This window comes from Melozone crissalis, unplaced genomic scaffold (genome assembly GCF_028551555.1).
Source record: "Melozone crissalis strain CALT ecotype California unplaced genomic scaffold, PUWL_Pcris_2 ptg000068l_1, whole genome shotgun sequence".
Taxonomy (NCBI): Eukaryota; Metazoa; Chordata; class Aves; order Passeriformes; family Passerellidae; genus Melozone; species Melozone crissalis.
Window position 1 is genome coordinate 4,948,418 of NW_026535846.1, and position 15,063 is coordinate 4,963,480.

The window sequence follows — 15,063 nt, forward strand, 5'->3', positions numbered from 1 at the left end:
GAGTGCAAAGCAGCCTCAGAACAAAACATAAACAACGCCCTCAAATCTATTTCTGGGCAAGCAGACTGTGTTTCATCCTCAGCCTTGTCCAACTCCTCTGTGTCCTTCAGGGCTCCTGCTGAGCCCTTTTGGAGCAGCCAGCGGGCTCTGGCCACCACCTGGGGAGTGAGGAGAGAACTGAAGCACGAGTTCATTCAAAAGTGGGATGAATAAGCTCCTTCACCACTTTGCCTTTCTTCTTTATCCCAAAGTTTCTCTCTTGTGCTCCCTCAAGGCTCTTCCAGCAAATATTGCTTTGGGTTCCAGCTGCTCCAGCCAACTGAAGTTGCATTCCCTTGTAGAGTCCTTGATCCCCCAGGCTTGTGTTGTATCTGTAAGAAAAGCAGGATTAGGGGCTGGAAATAACCTCCACAGCAGGCACAGAAACTCCGGCTGCTGTGAATTCCCCCTCTTCATGGAAGGACTGGAACAAAGGGGGTGCAGGGTACTGGTCACACCTCAATTTGTTACCAGGCAGGAGCAGCTCCACAGTCCTGAATGATGCACATTGCCCCACTCTGTAGTCAGGCCAGCTCTTCAGATTTTGGTTTAAAATTCAAAGGAAATTCTGTGTCTGACCTTCCTTGGCTTGCAAGAGATGAGTGGACATCAAAGGAGTCCCCAGTGATCTCCACAAAAGCCAAGAAATGTGTGGTGGAGAACAAAACCCCATCACCTCCCCCAGAGCCAGAGCAGGGAGAGGGGAAGGAGCCTTGGGGATGAGGTGAATGCATCCGGGCTATGCCAGGGCACAGGAAAATTGCTTTTAGGGTGGAGGATCTCAGCTACAGCCAGTGCACGACACAGGGGACATCCCACAGTCCCTTGTGTGTGGAAGGGTCACTGAAATCCCTGAAAGAATTTGTTTGGATTCTTGGTGAAATGCAGCTGATGTTCAGCTGAAGGACTGAGCCACACCAATGCTGTCCCTTCCCCAGAGTCCTGCCAGGGCTGGGTTTCCTTTGTGGAGCACATCCAGCTCCTGCCCAGCTCCTCAGAGGATGAACCACTCAGGAGAAATCAAAACAGAAAATCGAATTTTCCACGTCCTGGGCCAACTGAGCTAAACTAGAAATTCCCAAATAAAACCCATCCAGCCACTGTTCCAAGGTGTTTCCAAGCCCAAGGTTTTCTTTCCTCCTGGGTTCTGGGAGCAGTGTCTGTATGGATGTAGGACACAGTGCTCTAGTCCATGTTTTCAGCCATCAGGCACAGGCAGGAGAGAAACAACTTTTATCTGGGGGATTTATGAAGGAAAAATGCAGCAGCACAAGGAGGCTGCAGCAGCCCTTTCCTGCACATTTATGAACAAATCCTGAAGAATTTTCTCCCTGATATCATCCAAACCCTGCACACTTGCAGCTCCCAGGAGAGCCCCTGATGAAAAAGTCAGATGAGCTATTTTCATTTTGCTGGAAGTGGCCAAGGCAATTTTAGGAAGAGGAAGGTGGGGGCCTGCTGGGACTTGCCAGAAGGATCTGAAGCATTCAAGTCACGTCTTTGCAGCCGCAGTCTTGGTCTGACAGCCCCTAAAACCCACAGTGAGGGGGGAATGGCAGCTGGGGCTTCCCATGCTGTCCCTCAGCCAACCTGCAGGTACATGAACTGATTTCTGGAAAGCAGGCAAAGGGGACAGAGAGAAAAATCCTGGAAAACTGCCTGCTCTGCTTCAAATGAGCAGCTCTTCATTACCCATTTCCTTCTGAACTCTGTAAGAAATAAGATGGGGAGAGACAGAGGAGAGAAATCCCTTTTTTGCACCAAAACTGCATTGGGGGTGAATGACAGCTCTCGGAGAGCACTGGGAAAGAGATTTCTTCCTGCTCTGGGAAGAGAGAGAGATCCAGAAGTGACACAGGTCAGAAAAACCCACTCTAGGTACAAGTCACCAGCTCCCCAATTCCCACCAACACTGAATTTCTGTAATTTTGTGTGATTCAGTTGCCGAGACTCAGATGCCCCCTTATTCCAGTAAGACCATGAACTTCCCTGAGTTTCTCCCTACCTTAGCTTTAGGCCAGACATTAAACTGAGACCTGGCTGATCCTCCTCAGTCAATCCTGATTTGGTTTTTTGTTTAAGTGGAATTTTTGAAATGTCTGTAACTAAATTCAGAATATGGATGCCTTTTGTTTCCATACCTCTAGGTGCTATTTTATTTCAATTAATATGGCACTGCAAACCACGCTGCACTGCCATTTTAACACCAAAATTCCCTGTGAGGAAAGTCAAATTCCAGTGATTTTTCTTAATATCTGTTCCTCCAGGATCCAAGTGCCTGCTTCTGTCCCAGCCCTGGCATTCCCAGCCCATTCCAGAGGGTCACAGGGGAGCAGCTGGAGAGGAGGCAGGGGCACAGTCCTGTCCCTAATTCTGTTCCTGGCTGTGCTGTCTCACAGAGAGATTTTGGGCACAGTTTTCAGTTGTTTCCTTGCAGGTACCATGAGGACAGGGCTGAGAGCAGCTTTGGTGCAGGGCATGGGGAAAACAACAAACCAGCAACAAACCAGCAACAATCAACCCCAGAAAAACTCCCAGCCAAAATCAGCCAGGCTCAAACACAGCGCAGTGGTCAGTCTGAGACCAAAGTTGTGTTTTCAGGTCATTTCACCCTTTTCCTTTAATAAAAAGGAAAGGAAAGAAATGTGAAATGAACCCAGACAACTTTATTATTTTGGGTTTTACTTCAGGGGAAATTTCACCCTTTCCCAATCCAAGCCTGCACCAGCAAGTTCCCTCTGTCCCTTACAGAGTATTCACTTGTATTTCCATTAAGTACTGTGCAAGCATCAGATAGAAGGCTCCCAAGTGCAAATATTTTTTGGGAAACAGAAAAGATAAATGGAAAACAAGTCGCAGCTCCATCAAGGGTTTTAATGAAGCCCCCTGTCCAGCAAAGTACCTAAGGTTGAGATTAATGCTTCACTGGCCTCTCTATGTTATTTTAATGATGTGCTTAAAGTGAAAAGATTTTCTGAAGCAGTTTAAATGGTAGTGGGGAAGGTGCATAAACAGCAGTTCAGTCAGAGGGCACTGAAAGGAATGCAAAGTTTCTCTAGAAAATGCAGAGAAACTTTCTCTGTGCTGTCCTCTATATTTGGATGCTCCTTTGGGTGACAGGTGTAGAGCCCCTCATGGCACCTGCAAGGAATTTAGGGAGAGAAGAGTCTTGCAGAGGGGTTCATGTCCTAATCCTTGTACATATTATCTGCTCCTAATGCCACAAAGCAGCGAGGAAGGTGAGATTTGCATAATGCTGATCAGTTGGAAACCTGCAGTAAGCAGAAGTGCTTTTTGATTGCATTTCCCAGTGCAGCAGCAGCCAAATCTTTAGTTATTCAGGTCAGCTCTCACAGCAGCAATTGCACCTCTGCAAGGCCAGCTGGGGATACAATCACACTTGGAGGCAGAGAGGATGAAAAGCCATTTCTTTGGGTACATTTAAAGGCATGTGCACAGCCCTCCTTCCCCAGAAAGCTTTTAAGGTTTGTTTGGCTTCTGCTTGAGAGAGCTCAGCCTGGGGAGAGCCACGGCCAAGGGCTGGAGGGGCTGGGGCAGCAGGTCCAGGGAGCCACAGTGGGACAGAGAGGGAAGGAAGGGATGGAAAGAGCTGCTCTGGCACTGCTGGCAGAGGGATTTGTACCCCCAGCCTGGGCACGAGCAGGGTAAGGGTTTGTGCACAGCCCCTGTGCTGCCCAGTGAGCAAATGTGAGAGAGAGAGAGGGGCTCTGCCAGGTGCACCCTCAGTGATGCCAGGCTTTGGGCTCAAAGCCCCTCTGCAGGCTGGAGTGACAGCCTGTCCACAGGGGACACTGAGCAGGTGCCAGCCCTGAGGAACCAGCCAGTCTGAGCCAGTCCAAAGGTCAGGCCCAGCACAGAAACCAATTCTGTTCACAGCTGTTAGCACAGATTAGATCACGACTGTAGAGTTCTGAAAAAATGGTGTGAGATTGGCAAGAGTGCAGGTACACCACAGCAGGGATTTCAACATTCCTTTTATACACTCTACATTACTACAAACCTCCACAAACAATGAAAATTTTCATTTAAAAACTTTTAAACTATTAAAATCAGGTTTCCATCACCCATGGGGGCAACTGCTGTAAACAGGATTTGGCCCAGCAAGGGGAAGGACAAAGCTCAGCTGCCAGCAGGGGCACAGTCGGAGGTGCAATGGCCATGGCAGTGGGCAGGGGGTTGGAAAGGTTTCACCCCAGGAAATGTCCCCCACAGGAGGACCCCACTTTCACCCCCTAAACCCTCAGTGCCCCAGGGCCAGCACCCTGCAGGGACAGGGGAGCACTGGGGCATGGGGAAGGGCCTTGGCCCTGTGCTGTACAGAGGGGTCACCTGCAGGGTCTGTCCCTGTCCCCATCCTGTACAGGTGAGCAGGGTCACCTGCAGGGTGACACCACCTCCATCACCCCCTCTGCAGGGGAAAGGCACAGACACTTGGAAAAGTTCTTCAGTCTCTGAATTTGTGCCCACAGTCAGGCACCAACCCACCTGTGTCATTTGGAAGAACAAATGGGGAGGTGTTTCCCCTCACACTTAAAAAAATAATTGCTTGATCATAAATAATGATTATTGCAATTGATGAATCATTTGGACTCATTTTAGGTCTCAAGTCATATTTAATAGTGCTATAATTGTGGCATGAAGAATTCACTCCTCAGTCATGTATGTTCTTGTTAGACTTGGAGCAAGTTTAGTTATTCTTTCTTTTTTAAAAGGACAATTTAAATGACAGTCAACCAAGAATATAGAAAAATGTGCTGATATTAAATGACTGTGATCAGTCCTTGTCTCCCCATGCTCTTTCACACACACAAACACCAGTTCCCCTGCCCAAGTGTGTGAAGCTTTGTTTTTACAGCCCAAACAACAGCACTTGAGTAACCTTTCACACACCACGTGTGTAACCTCTCACACTGAACTTGGAGTCTTTCTCCAAGTGCAATCACACTTGGGAGGTCAGGCCAGACATGTTGAGCACAGGATTTCAGATAAAAAGAGAAATGTCTGAGATAATAAAAAATGTGCTTCCCCTCCTGGGAGAATTTACAGAATTACTTTTATGATCAGAAATAATTTATTGATGGGAAATGAGATGCTAGGTAAGGAAATTCACTGTTGGTCCCAACAGTTTGTCCTGTGAGTTGCTCAGGAATCTCCAAGCATGTGGAATCCTATGGCTCTGCTCAAGGAGAGCCACACCAAGCAGGGGCCAGCATTTGGGTTTCTCAGGGGAAATGTTAATCAGGACCTCCTGAAGGTCCTTTGAACAGCCAGTGTTTTATGACAGGATGGGATATGACTGAACCTACTCCAGTCAATGCTTCCATGGGGTGGAGAAGGAAATACTGATGTGTTTTCAGGCATTGGTGAGGTCAGAAGATCTTTCAGAGCCTGACCATGAGAAATGCCAAGTGAGAGTCCCGACAAGACACGGGATCAGCCTGGTCAGTCCTCTCCTAAGAGGGCTGGAAGGCAAAAAAACTATTTAAAAAAAAAGAGAGAAAGGGCTCAAGATTGATGAGGTGGGCAATGGCTCATATTTACATATCTGGGGCCCTTCTGACAACAGAAAAAATAAGTTAGCCCAAAAAACAGAAATCTAATCTCCATTCACTTCCCAGCTTGTCAGAAGGCCTCGGTGCAGAGCAGCCCCTCTTGGCTGCACAGGGGTGTCCCACAGAGGGACCCCACCAATAAATCTGTTTGATTTCCTGTTATGAGAAGCAGACAAAGAGATATGGCCAGGGATGGGCAGAGCTGTCTGCACAAGGGAAGAGCCTGTGCTTTCACCCCAGCCCCAAAGCCACCCTGTGTGAGGTTAGTGAAAGTTCAGTTCACTTTGGGGCTTTTTTCCCGTTCTCTCTCCTTTCGTGCCTTCCCGTGGGAGCTGCAAGGAGACAGGACAAAGCATTTCTTTCCTGCTGGCAACGAGCAGCCCTGAAAGTGTCACAAAAAGTTTGCTCTTGAGAGATTTCCAGTCTGAGGGTGTGATCTTGTGGCCCCTCCAGACGTGAGTAATGCCGTGACATTTTTAATGGCATTCACCGTGCTTGGTGAGAATTTCTTGGCATTTCTCTCCAAGTGTTTTCCCCACACCACTCCTTCCTCACTCTCTTCTCCCCTCCATCCAGTGCACATTACATACATAGAAAAGGAAAGATTCCAGGTGAAAAATATGTTTTTTCCCAAAGCCCTGAGGACCTGGTGACTTCCAAGCAGCTGCCTGAAAAGGTTCCTCTCAGGAAGGGACATCACCCCTCCAATTCCATTTTGCCACAGTCCAGGACTGATCCTGATCCTGCAGCCAAGATGTGACCAAGAGATGTTCCATGGCATGAATTTTCCAGAATTTCAGCAGGTCCCCAACACCACTTGAAAGGGATTAGGATGAATGTGGTAGCATTGCAATGTGTTTTGTGACATAGCACAACCAACACCCTTGTTTCTATGAAGGAATATTTTCAGAACTGCTGGGAATTCCCCAGAACATCAGGTTCTCACTGGATCATCACTTCTCTCAGCAAAATGTTTCAAAACCTTTTATGGATGTAAATTTGCTCATTTGAATTTTGTGGGTTTATTTTGTCTTTAGAGAGACCCAAGATCTATGAAAAGGAAACAGATTTTCATAAGGTTGTGAAGGTGGAATTGAGAAGCAAACACAAAATCCAGTGCACAGCAAGTGGGAATCCTGAGCCAAGGATTGAGTGGAAGTGGCAGCCCTGCAGCCTCACAGGCACCTTGTAAGTGACTTCCCTGTGGATGAACATGTTCCTGAATTGTTGAGTATTTCCAGCCAGGTTTTCTTTCCACTCCATCCTAATTATCTGAGCTAAAATCACAAGTAGAGTGAAGATCTCCAGGATTCTGAGCCCAGCTGGTGTCTGGCTGTATTCGTGCACCTTGTGTATTACCTGAATTGTGTTAAATAAGTTTAAAGTGATTAAAGATCATTGAATTTTCCTTCACCTCGACCAGCAATGCCCCTCTGACTTTCCTTAGTCCTGTTGAATGCTGTGAATATTTGACAAAGGAAATCCAGCAGGATGTGTGGGCAGAGTTAACACACCTTTTTCCAGACAAACCTGCTGAAGGCTTGGCTTCCTTAAATCCATATGGGATTCATGGCACTTCCCAAGGGCTGTCTTCACTCTGCAATCTGGGCTCAGCCTCCTGTGGTGTTCGTGAAGCTGGGAGAGGAATTGTGTCTTTCTGGGGACCCTTCTGTGCTGCAGGCTGAGGTGTGAACACACAGCAAAGTCACTGGGGCAAAGCTGCCAGAGAGGAAGGAGCCAGGGAACACCAGGATGCCTTTGGGGGCTTGCCTGAGGAGACTTTCCCTTTGCTCTGCAGCTCCCTGAGCAGAGGGGTCTGCAGAGAGAGGCCTGGCCTGGTGCCCATCGCTTCCCTGGTAGCCCCTGGGCACATGCAGGAGCCAGGTCCTGCACAATTCTGACACTTCAGCTCCTCCCTGCAGTGAGAGAGATGAAATCAGGTTTTCCACCCATTAGAAAAATGAAGATATATCTAGAAAGCAAGGGAGAAAATTCCTGGATGGTGGGTTGCTTATTTTCTCACTCATTTGTTGCTGTGAATGGCAATCCATGAGACAGGAAAATCAGGGAGAATCCTTCCCCAGGATTTCTGTACAGCACAGGGATGTTGGGTGATGCAACCTGAGCTTGGGAGTGCCCCAGGGAGGTATCCCCAGTTACTCTGCTCCTAAAGGAATCACCTCAGGGATCTCATGGCTTTGGGCACTGCAGGGCAGCAGGAGGCACAGGGCTCTGCCTGGGAGGAGTTCAATGAAACCAGGGTGGAAACTCCACATGGAAACAGCTTCTGCATCCTCTAGGAAAACCACAGAGGTGACCCAAAATCTTTTCCAGACCTCTCTGTCTAGGAGGAGAGAATTGGCCATGAGTGCTGAATTCAGCCAGATCCAAACCACTGACCTGGTGGCAAAGGACCTCACATAACCCTTGTTGCAGCTTTCTGGCTCTCTGATCTTATCAATTTAAATACAATTGCAGAGTGGCTCTACCTCTGCTGGCCCCAGGGGCAGCCTTATCTTGCTGCAGCAGAAGCTGGAGGAGGATTCCTGTGGGAAATGACACAGCCCCCATTTCCTTCTGTTGTCTGACTTCCTCTCTCTCTCTCTTTCTCTCCCCCCACTCTGCCTCAGCAGTGCCCTTTGAATCCCTGAGCTCCAGCATTGTTCCTTAGAGCTGGGATGTGATTTTACTTCCTCTGAGCTTTCCCCCTTCATCCTCAGGACAGGATTGTGCCTTGCAGGAAGTCCCTCAACATCTTCTAATGAGGCCCCTCTGAGAGCACCAAACCCTCCCCTGGCCCAGGGTGTTGCCCCTGTGTTTTGTGTGGCTTTGGCAAAGGCATGGCTGATTTGTGGAGGGATTTTCTGCAGCATCAGCCCTGTCAAAGTCCATTTTACCTCCTGAGACCCCGTGGTGGGCTCAAAGCCTTTGCATTTTTAGCAATGAGAAGAGCTGGGTCTCTCCTTAGTGCAGCTGGACCTTCCCACATGACGTGTTCCACACTCTGCTCCTTGCCCATCTTCCAAAATGAAGATTGAAAAGTGTCTTCTGTGGAATGTGCAACATTAAAGGGGCATTTTTTATTTATTTATAAAGTATTTATCCCTTCTACTCCCTCAGCCTACACTTCCTGTTGGAAGCTGAGCACAGCAGACAGCAACATCCACCTCCCAACAGTTTGAAGTGACTGGCATTTTGAATTTGGAAATATAACTTATATTAGCCAGATAAAACTCACATGATTTAATTAATTGTCCAGTATTTTCCATTTCTAATCTTTGCAAAGATTGGAGGGTTCATTGCTGGTCATGCACTGATTTTGTTTGCCTCTGTCAAGGTGCCTTGTAAATAATTTGGAAATGTTGCAAAGAAGGAATGGAGGAATTTCACAAAGATGTAACAGACTCCAGCAGCAACAGTTCTTAGGAGTATTTAAGACCAAGGATTATTGTCTAAAATTGACATTTTCTCACTCCAATACACCTCCCTGCTTACCTTGAACACCATCTCTGCTTTTCCACCTCCAGGTGCAATCCTGAGGGGCCAAAAGTTGTGATTTCAGAGAACACAGTCATAGGAAACAAGATCAGGAGCATTGAGAACATCCCCATGAGGCAGGGGGATAAACCAAAGGTATGTGTGGCCTGGGATGGGATGGGATGAGATGGGATGGGATGGGATGGGATGGGGATGATGGCAGGGGATGCTCACCCCCAGCTCGTGGTTCCCAAGCTGCTGAGGGTTCTTTGCATGCTTGGAATTCCCCAGTGCTGGGATCATCCCAGATCTCTGCTGTTTCAGTTTACAAGTGCTGGGGTTTGGGAATGATGTCACCCACCCTATTTAAACTCTCCCAAGACTTCTGGGTCAAAACCTTCTGTGTCTCCCTCAGTCTTGAGAAAGTGTGAGAGTGGTTCAGTTCGAGGGGTGTCATGATGTGAACACTGATAAGGACTCTGAGTTCATGAAACACTTGGAGAGTTGTTGGTCCTGTCCCCCTTTGTCCTGTCCCCCTTTGTCCTGCCCTGTTTCCTCCACTCCCAGGTGTGGTCACAGTGCCACAGGTGCCTGCTCTGATTTCCAGTGTGCAGCCCTCAGCTTGAAGCCACTTCCCTGGAAAAATGAAGGAGGGAGAACCTTCCTTGGACACTTCCCTGCCTGCTCCCCCTTCCAACAGCCCTGGGATCACCCTGCCTGTGTGAATGCAGAGACCCCAGCAGGGTTCCCTGTTCAGTGTCCCCAGGTGCCTGTGGTGACACTGGCTGGTGTTCCACACGTCCAGGCTGGGAATGTGCCATGGATTTGGGGCCTCCTGGCTCTGCTGGGCTCTGGCTGGGATCACCTGCTGGACTTGCAGTGGGTTTGCAGCTCCAGGTTTGGAGGTGGATGTCCCAGATGGTTCCGTGTCTGATCCTGCAGGGTGCTGGATCCAATCCTGGCTCAGCTTTGAGCACAGGAGAATCCTTGAGTTAGTCTCGTGCTTAAAGTTAAGCACAAAGCTAAAGTGCTCTCCTGGAGTGGCTCCAGACTAAATCAGCATCTGGCAGGATCAGTGCCTCAGCCATCTGCTCTTTCTCAGGAGACTTTCCAGTTCTAAACATAATCCAACCAGAGCTCTGAAAACATGGAGCTTGGGCTGGGAAGGAGAAAATCAGTGTTCGCCTCCCATTCCTGAGTTTTTCCATTGCTGGGAGATATTTATAAATTTGGATTTATGTAGATGGCATAGTGCCCCTAAAGCTCTGGCTTTAATGTATTCTTTAAGAATTTTACATCTTAGGTAAAAGCAACCCCCTAAAAGTGCTAATTATTTATAAAAATGGAGGTTGGTGACATTTACCTTCAAAGTTTCTTCTTTTTCTAAGACTTTTTGGTTGCTGCATGGGCTGACAAGAGCTTTGAGACTCTCAGAGCTACTGTTTCTCTCCATATATATTATATATATATATAATCAACTTTTACATATTTCATTACTAAAGTAAGGAGTTACATAATTTTACAATTTATAGCATACTCATTCTTTTTCTGCCTGGCTGAAAACACAGGCTGAGGTGCTTCCTATTAACTTTTATGTCCTGATTAAGATTTATTCAAATTAATATAACTGAATTCTAAGAATCTCAGGTTTCACTCCCTGCTTACACTGCAGACAGTCCCTCTCCTTCCCCCTTTCTGAAGTTCAAGACTGTGTTAATTGGAGTCTTTATATTATAGAATATATTTTTTTTAAAGTCTCTGAGGAAAAAGGAATGGAACAGACAGGAACCAGCCCAATCCATTCCCACCATGTCCCAGCAAGTAATTCACCTATACTGACCTAGGAGATGAAAAAATAAAGATGCTGGAGGCTGAGCTTTCAGGAGCTTTGTTAGGAACTGGGATTAGCTGAGGTTGGGGATTTTCCTGTGGGATTTGAGCTGTCCCATGAGCATTGGAGTTCCAGAGCAAAAGGTGGAATTTATCTGGGCTCTAGGATTTGTCAGCACCCAAGAGTTCATCCTTGGGAGCTGAGGCAATAACAGCTGGTCCAGCCACATGTGGAAACTTGCATTAACTGTTTAGAGCTGCTAAAAATATGGAATAACTCCCCTGGAGTCACCAGATCCAGAAATTTGCCCAAAGCAAGCTGGCAGGGCAGCAAGCATTGGTTTTTCCAGCAAACCCCTGGTGCTCTTTGATCACATGAAGTTCTTCAGACATCTCCTGACAGAAGTGCCATGTAAAATTGAGCTCTCCTGTCATCATCCTCATCATGATTATTCCATGAGTATTCCACAGACAGAGAAGTGAATTTCAGCTCCCCCTGCCTTCCTAAGCCTGAGTCTCACTCCTGAGGAGAAGCACGAGGTTATGGTTCAGGGAATGATGCACTTCAGTGAAGTTTTGGTCCAACAGTGGCCAATGAAATGGTCACACAGCTGAGGCAGTTGCACTGTGATCGTTTCATTTTCCCTGGGGTTTGGGGTCCACCCTGAGCTCCTCACTTTGGGAGTTAAAGCACTGCAGGGCTCCTCTGAATCTGCTTTTTCACACCAGGTGTAACACTCGTGACTGCAGGAATTGCCTGACTTTTCAAGTCACAAGGAGCTAGGTTTCTATTTTATTTTCTTTCCTGTTAGCAAAATAACAAACTGGCCTGAGCTTGGGACCAGCAGAAGGGAATAGCAAGACTCATGCATAATTCAGCTCTCTCTGGGGGGTTCTTTTCATCTCTTTTCTCCCTTTCATGTCTATATGAGAGTGGCCAGGCCACGTGGGTGTTTCTGCTGGTGAAATTCCCAACCACTCAAGAAAACTGACCCAAAAACGCCAAGTTTAGACCTCCTGAAGGAACAAAAAGTCTCCATTAGAGCAGTGGGATGTGTGTGGTGAGAAGTGTGTGAGCAGCTCAGGCAGGCTGTTCAAATCTGTCACTTCCAGGAGCTTCTCCAGCCCTGTCACCCCAGGCTGTGCCAGGAAGGGGACAGCACAGGGACAGGGTTGGGACACTGCAGCCACTCCCTGGGGTCAGCCTAGGTGTGTCAGGCACTGCCCAGGCACAGGAGCTGTCCCTGGTGGGTCTGGTGAGAGCCTGGCCAGCAGCAGGGACAGCAGAACGGCCCTTTGTCTTCCCTGACCTCCTAAATTCACAACCACTCAGGAAAACCAACCCAAAAATGCCAGGTTTTGACCTCCTGAAGGAACAAAAAGAACAAAAACTCTGCAGTCACTGGAGGAAGGAGCAGGGGGTGGTGATTGCTCAGGACCAGGCAGGATTTACCCACCTGCTCCAGGGGCTCAGGGTGAGCAGTCCCTCCAGGCCACAGTTAACCCCAGTCCCCAGCCCAGCAGCTTCCCTGACCTCCCAGTGCTGCCACCAGCTCTGCTCACCCTGAGGAAGGCACTGGCTGCTCCCCTTTCCCAGGGACAGAACAGCCCCTGCCCGAGATGGGAGCAAGGCTGGCAGTTCTCAGGCAGCCCCAGCCTCTCTCCTCACTCAGCTCAGCTCATCCTTTAGCATGTTTTGAGTGAATGAACTCCAGCCCTGGCTCAGCACTGTCAGGCTGTGCAAACAAGTGCTGTGTGTGCCACTCCAGTGGATGGATTAGCAGTGAGCTGAGTGCTTTCTGTGCAGGCTCCCTGCTCAAGTTCTGTAATTCCATCTCCCTGAAGCCACCTCCAGCCCAGCCCTGCCACAGTCAGACAGCTGAGAAGTTTTCCACCCACGTTTTGCTCTCCTCATCCTGCCCACGGGGAGCTAACGAAGTGAAGGGAGAAGGATTGTTAACTGCAGCTCTGGGGTGGGGAGGGGCAGACAAAGGAAAGAGAAAGCAAGCAATAACAAGAGATATTAATTCATGCTGGCTCCAGCTTAAGAAAGGTCTCGTTGCTCTGTCCTTACTACAAGATGTCTTAAAACACTCACAGTGCATGGCTGGGGAATGTTATTTGGCTGGTTCTAAAATAACTTATTTTTATCAGTTTGAGAACATTACATATGGACTTTATTGAACTACTCCATCAGGAGTTTTCCCAGCAGCAAGCTCTATTTACTTGTCAGAGCTGTTCTTCAGAAACCATTAATTTTATTCCTTTGCTTATTGAGCTTTAAACTTAGTTTATTCTTTCCTAGTAATTATTTATTAGCTAATAATCCCTTCCTTGGGCTCGCAGTATTGGGTGGCCTTTAGGTTAAGTCATAGGAAATGGAGTCCTTAATTCCAAATCCAGCCCAGGCAATGCAGAGATGTGTTTGGTTTGCAGTGAACTCCCAGGATCCCATCTAGGAAGATGTCTAGACACAACATGCCAATAATTTGTTATTAATTAGCCTCGTGCCAGCACTGCCTGCACAGGAGCTGAGGGTGGGACAGCCCCTTGTCACTGCTGCTCACAGGGCCAGGGAAGCTGGAACCTGCACATTTCCAGGCTGTAAATAGTGCATTGATGGCATTTTCAGTGCAGAGGCACAAAATTTTAAGGCAGTTGCAGGTTTCCCATCAATCATTATCCAGCTCAGCAGAGAGTGCTGTGCTCTGGGTTTTCTGAGAAGCAGCTGTGGGGTGAGCCCTGCCTTGATCATGGAATCAATCCCAGAGGGGTTTGGGGTGTGAGGGACTCAGAAACCCTCCAGTGCCACCCCTGCCATGGCAGGGACACCTCCCACTGTCCCAGGGTGTCCCAATGTCCAGCCTGGCCTTGGGCACTGCCAGGGATCCAGGGGCAGCCCCAGCTGTGCCAGGGCCTGCCCACCCTGCCAGGGAACAATTCCCAATTCCCAATATCCCATCCATCCCTGCCCTCTGGCACTGGGAGCCATTCCCTGTGTCCTGTCCCTCCATCCCTGTCCCCAGTCCCTCTGCAGCTCTCCTGGAGCCCCTTCAGGCCCTGGCAGGGCTCTGGGCTCTCCCTGGAGCTGCTCCTGTCCAGGTGAGCACCCCCAGCTCTCCCAGCCTGGCTCCAGCCCTGCAGCAGCTCTGTGGTCTCCTCTGGACTCACTCCAATATGTCTCAGGCTTTTCTACCCTGGCTATGATTCCAGGAGTGGAAAATACTTCTCCAGGTGCAGAGACTGAGCACACACAGGGATTATCCCCTCTGAATTTTTCCACTGTCTGCTAAAGGTCCCCAGATTCTGGGATTGTGCCCCAATAGTTTGCACTGTTAATAAAGGGAAAAGATCCCTGAGTTTGGGTGCTCAAGTTAAAACCATTTTTTCATTAGGGATGGCATTTAGAAGAACAAAATCCTTATCCCAACCTGCCACTGTGACCAAACACACACAGACTTCAAATTTCAGCTACCAAACCAACAAGGATTAAATTGGTTTGACCACTGAGAACTTTATTTCAGATGTTGGAAAGATAACTGGGCTCCCAGGCTCAGGGATTTACCCAGGAGCACACAGCTGGAGTGAAAGGTTGATACAAAATTATTGCAGGAAATTCATCTTACAAGAAAATCACTCAAAATCCTGAATTGCCAGCCCTGGGATCACATGTAGGTCTCCACTGGGTGCTGTTGGTTTAAAAGTCACAGTCTGGAGGGCTCTGGGAGGTGCCAGCTGTGGGCCCAGGCAGGCAAGTGCCTGATCTCTGGTGCCAGGTGTGTCAGGGTTTGGGATCCAAGTGCACAACAATCACCAGAGCATCCAAACAAGAAAATTACTTTCTCTCTATTCCTCAGTGGTTTGGTTTGGTTTTTTCCCTTTATTCCTCAGTAGTTTTGTTCTCCCGAGAATTTGTCCCCAGATTGTTTCCCACTGTCATTTACCATCTTTTTCACCTTCATATCTAGACACAGCTGAGATTAGCTCCAGTGAGGTCTCAGGATAGCTATTTGCTCTTTTTTTTTCCTTCTCTTTTTTTCTGTTTTCCCACTGTCCTGCCAGACTTTTCCTGAGTTATGGAGCTGGAGATATCAGCATCTGTCTGTGTGTGCTCATGAGCATTTACCTCTGGGCCACCAAGCAG

The 15,063-nt window shown here is 48.2% G+C and overlaps 1 protein-coding gene across 2 annotated transcripts in view; it reads left to right on the forward strand.

The window, feature by feature from the left end:
• The window catches only part of LOC128945886 (vascular endothelial growth factor receptor kdr-like), a 125,895-nt gene that overhangs the window by 66,391 nt on the left and 44,441 nt on the right, over positions 1–15,063 (forward strand). For both annotated transcript variants that reach the window (XM_054289789.1, XM_054289790.1), the window contains exons 10-11: positions 6,650–6,800; positions 9,140–9,245. In XM_054289789.1, coding sequence (XP_054145764.1) covers positions 6,650–6,800; positions 9,140–9,245 — 257 coding nt within the window. The remainder of the gene's footprint in view (positions 1–6,649; positions 6,801–9,139; positions 9,246–15,063) is intronic.